Source organism: Fragaria vesca, unplaced genomic scaffold (assembly GCF_000184155.1).
Source record: "Fragaria vesca subsp. vesca unplaced genomic scaffold, FraVesHawaii_1.0 scf0513167, whole genome shotgun sequence".
Classification (NCBI taxonomy): Eukaryota; Viridiplantae; Streptophyta; class Magnoliopsida; order Rosales; family Rosaceae; genus Fragaria; species Fragaria vesca.
In genome coordinates, this window is record NW_004443449.1 from 46,959 (window position 1) to 58,732 (window position 11,774).

Here is an 11,774-nt window from a genome sequence, read left to right on the forward strand (position 1 = left end):
CTGCTGCCTTTGGCTTTCAGTTCTTTCCCATAAACAGAGATCAGCAACACCAGACACTTCTTCAGTTACCACCAACACATAATGATTCCTCCTCCTCCTTCTTCGGCTTCTTCTCCACCATCCGGTAAATTCACGTACGATGTGTTCCTCAGTTTCAGAGGTACAGATACCCGCACAAACTTCACGGACCACCTTTTTACTGCTCTCTTGCAGAAAGGGATACACACGTTTCGAGATGATGAGGAACTTGTGAGGGGGGAGTCGATTGCTCCCAATCTCTTGAAAGCAATCGAAGAATCAAGATATGTGATTGTTGTTTTCTCACCAAACTACGCCGATTCTGCATGGTGTTTGGATGAGATTGCCAAGGTCGCGGATTGCATGAAAGAAACGGGACAAAAAGTCCTTCCAGTGTTCTACCTTGTTGATCCATCTGAGGTACGGAGACAAACAGGCGATCACTTTGGGAAAGCATTTGAGAAGCATCAAGACCGGTATAAAGCGGAACCAGACAAAGTACAGAGGTGGAAAGATGCTCTATTTCTAGTAGGCAATCTCTCTGGATGGCACCTGCAAGATGGGTAAGCTTTCTATATATCTATATTGTTGATAATGTGTAGAACTAATTACTTAGAATTTCAGAATGAACAAATAGATTGGCATTATATAATGTTTTGAAACTTAATATCTTATACACATAATTAAAGAAACAATGATTTTCTCTTTACTTTACAGGTCTGAATCTAAAGTAATTCAAGAAATTGTAGAAAAGGTTTTCACTGAGTTGAATAAAATAATCTCCACATCTGAGGGCTTAGTTGGGATGGATACACACCTGAATGAACTGTTCCCCTACTTAAACATTGGGGGTCTCCATGTTCGCATCATAGGAATTTGTGGAATGGGTGGTATCGGGAAAACTACTATTGCACAAGTGGTTTTTGGAAGGCTAAGAGCTCAGTTTGAAGGTGATAGCTTTCTTGAGAATGTTAAACATGAAACTGAAAAGCAGGGTAGTACAATTCATCTACAAGAGAAACTTCTCTTGAACTTGCTGAATACTAATGTCAATGTACAAAACACTAAAATGGGAAAAGACATTATTAAGCATAGACTATCTACTAAAAGGGTGCTTGTTGTTCTTGATGATGTGGATCAAGATATACAATTGGAAACATTGTGTCACCGTACTTGGTTTGGTCCGGGGAGTAGAATCATAATAACATCCAGAGATGAACACTTGATCAGTGCATTTGGAGCAGATAAAGTATACATGGTGAATGCATTAACTGATACTGAAGCTTTTGATCTCTTTTGTTTGAAAGCCTTCAATGAAGACGAGATTGGAGAAGATTTTCTCAAGTTATCCTATGAATTTTTGAAATATGCTAACGGCCTTCCATTAGCTATTAAAGCTTTGGGATCATCTGTTTGTGGCAGAAGTTTAAAGTTATGGTCAAGTGCATTGAAGAGACTTGAAAAAAATCCTCCAAAAGGAATTATTGATGTTCTTAGAGTTAGTTTTGATGGATTAGAAGAAACAGAAAAGAAAACTTTTTTAGACATCGCGTGTTTCTTTAAAGGAGTGAACAAGGATCGTGTAATAAGAATACTAAATGGTTGTGACGATGACGGTGTGGAGATGGATGTACAAGTTCTTATCGACAGATCTTTGGTAACTCTATTTGGAACAAAATTGTGGATGCATGATTTGATACAAGAAATGGGTCGGGAAGTTGTTCTTCAAGAATGCCGTGAAGAGCCTGGAAAACGTAGCAGGTTGTGGCTTCCCAAAGAAATCATCCATGTACTTGGTCGGGGTAAGGTAATGAAAGAGCTGTGTGCTGAAACTCATCTATTGTTCTTTTACTATGGTGTTTCTTGTGCAACAAGTAATTCTTTGATTTTTGTTGTTAGGCGACCAGTGCAATTGAAAGCATATACCTGGTATGTCCAACAGGAGACGATGTTGTTCATTCAATTGATACTGCCTTCTCAAAAATGGACAGATTGAGATTGCTCAGGATTAATAATGTGAAGTTTTCTGGAATCATCAAATATCTTTCTAATGAGTTACAGTATCTAGAATGGCATGAGTGTCCTTAGGATTCTTTCCCGTCAGACTTTCAACCGGAGGAACTTGTTGAAGTTCACTTGCTTTTTAGCCACATCAAACAACTATGGAGGGGGAAAAAAGTAAGATCATAATAATTTTATGCATGTTCACAAAGCCGATATTTTAGATTCTAATCTCATTCTCATATATTCGGAAAGATGAAGTGGCTTTCTTTGAATTGCATAACCATAAAAGGTCCCTAGTCGTCCTCAGTTAGACACATCCATGAGATAATATGGCATTCTCGATTTCATAAAGAATATGTCATTCTCATACTTAGATTGGACATTAGTCACATTACTCTTACGTCAACCTTTATGTAATTTTACTAATTTCTGTAATTTGAAATCACAAAGGAATGTGTAATGAATATTTTAAATCACGTGATGATCATCTTTGAAATTATATCAGGGGTGGAGCATGCTGCGGCATTTAGATCTGAGTGGTTCACCATACTTGATATCGATGCCAGACTTCACTGAAGTTCCTGATCTAGAAGTGTTGGCGCTTCAGCGTTGTACAAGTTTGGTGGAGGTTCACCCATCTCTTGGATTTCTGAAGAAACTTAGATGTTTGTATATGGAAAGTTGCACGTCTATTGAGAGCCTTCCACCCTTCACTACCTTGGAATCCCTTCAAATATTGAGGCTTTCAGGCTGTTCAGGACTGATGAAGTTTCCAGAAATTGAAGGAAATATGAAAAGCTTGCTGGAGCTTCATGTGGCTGAGACCAGCATTGAGGAATTGCCTCCATCAATTGAACACTTCACTGGTCTTACCATGTTGAATCTAACACACTGTAAAAATCTTTTGCGTCTTCCGAATAACATTGGGTGCTTGACATCTTTGAAAATTCTCGGTCTAACAGGTTGCCCCAAAATTGATGAGATACCAGAGAATATGAATGGTATGAAAAGTCTGGAGACGCTTTGCATTGGGGGAACTTCCATAAGGGAATTATCTATCGTCGCAGGCATAAAAAATCTACGGTATCTATCCTGCCAAGGATGTATATGTCTAGTTTCAGAATCATGCAAAGATCTGGCTTTGTCATCGAAATTGATAGAGCTAGACTTGAGTTATTGCAATCTGATGGATGGAGAATTTCTCAATGATTTTAGCAGCCTAATTTCCTTAACATCGTTACATTTAAGTGGTAATTGCTTTGTGTGGTTGCCTGAAAGTATCTCTCACCTCTCAAAGCTGGAAACTCTGCACTTGAGTAATTGCAGACAGCTTCAATTGCTGCCTAAGAAGTTTCCGTTAAGTCTTCGTCACGTGTATGCACAAGAATGTTCTTCGCTGACGGATTACCCAAATCAAATCAAAGTATTGAATTCATCGGAGTCAGGAGTGACGATTATCAATTCCCTCGATTCTGCAGCACCTGTAGTCTCACAAAGTTTCAGAAGCTTAATTTTTCCAATAAATGCTGGCGAATCGATACAACTGCGTGTGACACATAAGCATACAGAGGGGAAACAAGTTGATCATGCGGCACTGACAACTCTAAAACAAGTAGTATCTCTCTCGCTCTCTCAACAAAAACAGAGCATATTTCTATAAATCTATCTTTTTTCTAATACTACTAGTTAATGATGCTTAATTTTGTGTTCTACGTTGCAGGTGCCTTTGCTCTCAGCTTCGGATGTCATGAGCATGCTTGCTAGAGATGAAATTTCAGAGTGGTTCACAACTATATCTACCAGAAATCCCATATCAATTCCAATGCCTCAAAATCAAGCCGATGGTAACAGGTGGAAGGAAATTGCCGCGTGTGCTATATTCGCATTCAAGGGGCATACTGCTCTCTCCCTTATTGAACCAGATCCTGATTTTCTTAATTACTCGTATCAAATCACATGGGAAACTGATGACGTGCGTCTTGAACCAGATGTGTTGGAACTGGATTCAGCAGAATTAGGCCGCTTTGGATTAAGCTCTCATCTGCTTGTGATATTTTCTATATCTAGATCGGTGTTTCCACTGAGGGAGTTAATCCAATCAACTGTGGTGAGAGCTAAATTTGAAACCACTAATCCATCCATGGTGGTCCAGAAATGTGGAATGCGTCTAGTCTATGACCAAGATGATGGATGGTTTACCAGAGTAACCGAGGACGACGTGATTTGTCTGGATGAAGTTGGGATAGGCGCCACAATACGGGATTCTGATTGGCTCAGTCAATCTTTCAAATGGTAAAATATATTTACTATTTAGTTTTGCGGATGAAGTTTACATCCCTCATTTTACATTCCACGCTCGTTTCCTTTTGTAGTTTACTTTTTATAATAAAAAAGAAAATAATACATGTTACTAATTAAAAACAAAATTAGTTGCTGAAAAAGGAGAAGAGAATGTGGATTATAAAGATGAGAATGTGAATTTTATTTCCCTTAATTTTTTGCTTCAGAACCAGTTGAATGGACGCTTTTATGTTTCCCCATGCATGATTTTAATGTATTTCCAATTAAATATTGCAGGGAGAAAATCGTTCCACCCTTGGAAGAAGAAACCACAGTACTTGTGCTGAGAAAGAACCTCGAGTCTGTTCTTCCAAGATACCTTGAGGTTGATCCCTCTGTACTTCTCTCTAGCTAGTTTATATGATATCTCTCTAATTTCTAATCTCTAAGCTCTATCTCTTAAATATTCAATCTGTGCATTTTCATTATTCCAGGCATTGAACAGTTATTCGCGAATATTCAAATTTAACATCGGAGGAAGTCCAGGGTGGTTTCATGAGGGGGTTGCCTTGTGGTCAAATTCAGCCGTAATGTCAATGGAGCTGCCTAAAAACCTACACAAGAGCAAGAAGTGGATGGGATTTGCAATATTTGCATCACTTGTAGAGGAAGTGGGGCAGACAATTAAAGAGGACAACTATTTGGTACAAGCTATACTAATAACTGGGGATAAATTTGTTACGGTCGTGGAACAAGTATTTGACCACGTCGAGCCATTGTCAGAAGAACATCATCACCTATTGGTTATTTACATACCCGCGGCACAAATTCCCGAAGAGTTGCTCACTCAGACATCTTCAACTGCATTGGACTTCGAAATCATGATCGTTGATAGCCCTCATGTAAAGGTTCATAGATGTGGGTTCCGTATTGTGTACCAGGAAGATATACAAGGGTTTTCTGATACAATTATCCGGTGCATGCAGAGGGACAATTCTCTTGAATCCTACGATAAGTTAGTGGTAGAAGAATGGATAGAGTTGATACAATGGGAAGGTGCTCATTTAACGAGAATGACAGAACGGGATTCCAGAACCCCACGGGAAAAATACTTTGACTTGCGCTCACGAAAATATAGATATTGGGTCTCTCTCGCAGCTGTACATAATTTTTTATTGTTTATTCTTCTTGGTTGGCCTTTTTATTGACATTTGAACTTGTATTTACAGGATTGGTCTGACCCTCATCATCCTGTTTATTGTCGCTTCAAGGGAGTTAATATCTCGAAGTTGGAATGGTTCATGCCTTTCATCAACCAACGCAACTCCGCAGAAATCCAACTGCCTCTGAATGTGTTTGATGATGACAATTGGTTGGGGTTTGCTGTATGTTTCCAGTTGTCCGGCGACCAATATCCAAACAGTAGTCTTGGCAGTACTGATCCTGATTCCGAGGACCATATACTTTCTTTTCGGCTGGACTCTGATGTTGCTTGGCAGGGCTTATTTGATTCCGATATGCATTTTAGTTTACAGCCATCAGGATACGATGCAACTTGGTTCTATTATACACCGCGCACTGCAGCTCGTAAAGAGGTTTGGAGGCAATGCAAGTTGGCCAGGATTACTGTGTGGTTGTCTACCCCACGCTTAGCAGTGCAGGGTTGTGCCCTTCGTCTACTATTCAAGGAGGACGTTGAACATCTTGTAGAATCACTGACCCTCGCAGAATATTTTTGAACATCTCCCAGCTGCCCATTATCTGTTGCTCAATCATGGAGAAGGTAACTTAATTTTGAGTAGCCTTTCGGCTTAGATTAATCTTGTAAGTCACAATAACTTCTCAATTGGCTTGGCTGAAGTTCCAATATATATATTTGTATTGACAGAAGGCAAGGTCTGCAAGCAACAGTTCCTAATGGAGAATGAGATAAAAGCGTTGTGTGATATTTTCTCAAGCTCTGATATCTAGTTTGTCGTGCTCCTCTGTTTGCTCTGTTTTGGTCTTCCTGGTCTCTTGCTTCCATTGCTGCTGCCCTCCTTTCCTCTTTTTGCTCCACCTTCCGACCTTTGCTTTTCTTCCACCCCCTAATCTTTTCTCTGTCCACAGTACCAAACAACCTTATTTGCCTTGCCCGCAACTCAATTTCATCTTCAACCACTATCACCCTTCCACAAATTTCCATGCAGGAGTTACGTTTCGTTTTTGATCAACTCTTCCACCCGTGGTTTGTTTGGCTATGTGCCTGCTGTGTTCTTTGGCGATGCAAGTTTGCTGCAGTGCTGGTTTATTTTGAGGCCTTTGGTGTTGCTCTTGCGGCGAGGATAGGCTCTTGTGCGTTGTACTGCTTGTTCTTGCTCATGTTTGTGCCCTTGTGCCATATTTCTTTCTTTAATGAAAACTTCTTTGTTTATAAGCAAATACTTGTGTGCCTTAAGGTATGGATACCTTAACCACATGGTTGCTTATAATTGGTCCAACTAGATTAATGACGACCAACTGCCTGCTTGACTGGTCATCCAATTTAAATCTCAAACTAACTCTCACTCTCACTAACGGTGTTAGTTTCGTCTCTCTCTAACAATTTGAACACACACACACACACCTCTCTCTCTCTCTCTCTAACTCAAACAATTTGAACACCTTTGTCTCGTCAATCTCTCTCTCTAGCTTGTCTCATCGATATGTCATTTTCTTATCAAAATCGATCTCGTTGCAAAAAACTAACTCCTCTTGTATGCTCTCTCTTCTTACTCCTCTCACAATAGTAGGTGAATATTCTAATTCAATTCAGTTCAAAGTCTACTAGTATCATGAGTTAAGACACGAAGTCCACTATTAACATGAATTAGGTCTACTAGTAACATGAGCTAACTAACATACACAAGTAGATTTTCTGGAAATTGTTATTGAGATTGTTTTTCAAAGTTGAACCAAGTATTATAAGATGCAAAGTCTACTATTAACATGAGTTAGATCTACTAATAACATGAGCAAACTGACATGCAAAAGTAGACTTTCTGGAAATTTGTTCTTGAAATTGTTCTTCAAAGTTTGACCAAGTACTCTAAGATGCAAAGTTTACTATTAACATGAGTCGAGTCTACTATTAACATGAGTGAGGTCTACTAATAACATGAGCTAACTAACATGTAAAAGTAGACTATCTGGAAATTTGTTCTTGAGATTGTTCTTCAAAGTTAGACCAAGTACTTTAAGACACGAAGTCCACTATTAACATGAGTTAAGTCTACTAGTTAACATACAAAAATAGATTTTCTGGAAAATTGTTCTTGAGATTGTTCTTCGAAGTTGGAACACGTACTCTAAGATGCAAATTCTCTAATAACATGAGTTAAGTCTATTATTAGCATGAGCTAGGTTTATACTAATAACATGATCGAGCTAACTGACATGCAAAAGTAGACTTTCTGGAAATTTGTTCTTGAGATTGATCTTCAAAGTATGACCAAGTACTCTAAAACACGAAGTCTACTATTAACATGAGTTAAGTCTACTAGTAACATGAGCTAACTAACATACAAAAGTAGAGTTCATAATGATCGAGCTAATGTGACATCTCTTATCTATATTGTTTAGGGTTTATAATAATCGAGCTAATGTGACATCTCTTGTCTATATGGTTTAGGGTTCATAATGATCGAGCTAATGCGACATATGGTGTATATATAGTTTATGGTTTGTAATAATCGAGCTAATGTGACATCTCTTGTGTATATGGTTTAGTGTTCATAATGATTGAGCTAATGTGACATCTCTTGTCTATATGGTTTAGGGTTCATAATAATCGAACAAATATGACATATCGTGTATATAGGGTTTATGATTTGTATTAATTGTGTAATACCCCGGATCTTATTTGAACCGTTTACCGTCATTTAGGCCATAAACTACATCAATTTTACTTTTACCTTTACTTCCGACCTTTTAGTGGCTCTAGAAAGGTAAATTTTCTTTTGTTTAAAATTTGAGAAAACTTCCTTAATGAAAGTCGTGGAGGGCGTTAAACCGAGTTCGTGGACATGTTGACATACTCAAAACAGAGTTCGTATGAAGAAGTTATGATCTAAAAATGAAAGTTACTATTTTGGGGGGACAGTTATGCTAGAAAAACAAAAGTTACTATTTATGGAAATCAACTATAAAAGGAAGGGTAAGTTTCCATTTCAAAAGGATAGTTATGCTCTAAAAACAAAAGTTACTATTTATAAAAATCTACTATAAAAGGAAGGGTAAGTTTCCATTTCCGAGGGACAACTAGCCAACATGCCACACGTGGGTCAACTGTTCTACTTAGTCACTAAGTCAAAAATGTCATCCAATTGGAAGGCACCACGTCATCAATTCGGATACACTACCATTAAACTTCGACAAAACTTTGAAAAAAAAATAGCTTGAGAACCTGAAAAATTTCACTAAAAAATGCGGCGAACTCGTAGTGACCTCTACTTTCTATTTTCAAGAAGACAAATCACTTTTGAGAAAATTTAAAAATTGAGATGTTACAAATTTAGGGTTCATAATGATTGAGCTGATGTGACATCTCTTGTGTATATGGTTTAGAGTTCATAATGATCGAGCGAATGCGACAAATAGTGTATATAGGGTTTATGGTTTGTATTGATCTAGCTAATGTGACATCTCTTGTCTATATGGTTCAGGGTTCATAATGATCGAGCTAATATGACATCTCTTGTCTATATATATGGCTTATGATTCCTAATGATCGAGTCAATGTGACATCTCATGTAGGGCTACTTGTTCCTAATGATCGAGCTAATGTGAAATATCTTGTCTATACGGTTTAGGGTTCATAATGATCTAACAAATGTGACATATGGTGTATATATAATTTATGGTTTGTAATAACAAATGTGACATTTTCGTAAGATTTCAGAAATATAAATATTGTTTTTTGACGATGTTGACCGATGCCCAATCAAAGACGAAAATAGGTAAATTTTTTAGCATAGTCGTTTTATCTCCTTGTGAGACTATCGAACGGTGTGATTAGCCAAACCATGTTTTCTCCACGTGGTTGTTGTATAATGTCGTGTCTATGAATGTGGTATAACTTGTTTGGTAGGTTATATGCTAATGTACAACTTTGTGAATCAACTATACAGAGGAAGCAAAATTTTGATTTCTAGAAAGTCCACTTTTATATGATTTTGCTCATCAAAATGGTAGACATTTCTCATGAAAATAGTAGTTGTGTCTTACGTTAAATGTAGACTTTGCAATTTTTACCTTTGGTTAGTTCAATCTCAAGAACCAATTTTATTTTTAGAAAGTCTACTTTTCTATGATTTTGCTCATCTAAATGGTAGACATTTCTCATGAAAATAGTAGTTGTCTTATGTTAAATGTAGACTTTGAAACTTTCACCTTTGGTTGATTCAATCTCAAGAACCATTTTTATTTCCAGAAAGTCTACCTTTATATGATTTTGCTCATCTAAATGGTAGATATTCTCATGAAAATTGTAGTTGTGTCTTATGTTAAATGTAGACTTGCAAATTTTACCTTCGGTTGGTTCAATCTCAAGAACCATTTTGATTTCTATAAAGTCTATTTTTCTATGATTTTGCTCATCTAAATTGTAGACATTTCTCATGAAAATAGTAGTTGTGTCTTATGTTAAATGTAGACTTGCAAATTTTACATTCGGTTGGTTCAATCTCAAGAACCATTTTTATTTCCAAAATGTCTACTTTTATGTGATTTTGCTCTTCTAAATGGTAGACATTTCTCATGAAAAAATTCAGTTGGTTCAATCTCATGAACCATTTTGGTTTCCATAAAGTCTATTTTTCGGTGATTTTGCTCATCTAAATGGTTGACATTTCTCATGAAAATAGTAGTTGTGTCTTATGTTAAATGTAGACTTTGAAACTTTCACCTTTGGTTGATTCAATCTCAAGAATAATTTTGATTTCTAGAACGTCCACTTTTATGTGATTTTAGTAATCTAAATGGTAAACATTTCTCATGAAAATAGTAGTTGATTTCTCATAAAAATAGTAGTTGTGTCTTATGTTAAAGGGAAAATTGTCTAAACAGTGTTTCACCTTTTAACAAAGCAAAGTTTGGTATCTCACCTTTAGAAAACTTCAAAACAGTATCTCACGTTCTTACCACAACTGAAGTTTAGTATCTATAACCGTTAGCTCCGTTAAAAAGACTGACGACATCCATTTTTATTCATAAAATGACCAATTTATCCTTGAGTTTTTAATTTTGTTATTCATTTTATATAATGAAGTTATCAAACTTGAGGTATCGTTCTAATGTTATCAAAACTTGAAGTACCAAAGTTTATAAGGAATAAAAGATGAGGTGCCGTTATGACGAACAAAAACAAAAACTCAAGGGTATATTGGTCATTTCATGAATAAAAATGGCCGCCGTTAGTTTTTTTAACGGAGCTAACGGTTCTAGATACCGAACTTTGGTCGAGGTAAGAACGTGAGATACTGTTTTGAAGTTTTCTAAAGATGAGGTACCAAAGTTTTGCTTCTTCAAAAAGTGAGACACTGTTTGGATCATTTTTCCTATGTTAAATGTAGACTTTGAAACTTTTACCTTTGGTTGGTTCAATCTCAAGAACTAATTTTATTTCCAAAAAGTCTACTTTTATGTGATTTTGCTCATCTAAATGGTAGACATTTCTTATGAAAATAGTAGTTGTGTCTTATGTTAAATGTAGACTTGCAAATTTCACATTCGGTTGGTTCAATCTCAAGAACCATTTTGATTTCTAGAAAGTATACTTTTATGTGATTTTGCTCATTTAAATGGTAGACATTTCTCATGAAATAGTAGTTGTGTCTTATGTTAAATGTAGACTTACAAATTTTACTTTCGGTTGGTTCAATCATAAGAACCATTTTGATTTCCAGAAAGTCTAATTTTCTATAATTTTGCTCATCTAAACGGTTGACATTTCTAATGAAAATAGTAGTTGTGTCTTATGTTAAATGTAGACGTACTTTGAAACTTTCACCTTTGGTTGATTCAATATCAAGAACAATTTTGATTTCCAGAAAGTCCACTTTTATGTGATTTTGCTCATCTAAATGGTAGACATTTATTATGAAAATAGTAGTTTATTTCTCATGAAAATAGTAGTTGTGTCATATGTTAAATGTAGACTTTGAAACTTTCACCTTTGGTGGTTCAGAAATGACCAAATCTTACGCCACGGGGATTTGCCGTGTGTGCTATATTCGTTATTGAACCGGATCCTGATTTCTGTAATTACTTGTATCAAGTCACATTGGAAACTGACGTTATGCGTCTTGAACCGGGTCTTCAGAACTTGTTCCAGATGATGGTTTTTGTTTGGAAAATGAAACATGTGTAACACAGCAGCCAGGAAAGGTAGTTGTAATGACTTAGCTGAGATAGACCAATGTCCAGTTGATAATAATGGAACCCCTCTTAGAGGA

At 36.6% G+C, this 11,774-nt stretch overlaps 2 protein-coding genes across 2 annotated transcripts; both read left to right on the forward strand.

Moving 5' to 3' along the window:
- The first annotated feature begins 23 nt into the window (after positions 1–23).
- On the forward strand, positions 24–2,965 carry LOC101296173 (TMV resistance protein N-like). The gene is made up of 4 exons (XM_004310210.1): positions 24–581; positions 736–1,825; positions 1,918–2,196; positions 2,528–2,965. Exons 1-3 carry the CDS (start codon positions 82–84, stop codon positions 2,104–2,106), a joined length of 1,779 nt encoding a protein of 592 aa, XP_004310258.1. The 5' UTR covers positions 24–81; the 3' UTR covers positions 2,107–2,196; positions 2,528–2,965.
- On the forward strand, positions 2,582–6,853 carry LOC101301643. The gene is made up of 6 exons (XM_004310222.1): positions 2,582–3,634; positions 3,743–4,314; positions 4,600–4,687; positions 4,797–5,447; positions 5,532–6,085; positions 6,191–6,853. The coding sequence occupies exons 1-5, from the start codon at positions 2,582–2,584 to the stop codon at positions 6,039–6,041; spliced, it is 2,874 nt and encodes a 957-aa protein (XP_004310270.1). The 3' UTR covers positions 6,042–6,085; positions 6,191–6,853.
- Positions 6,854–11,774: the final 4,921 nt, after the last annotated feature.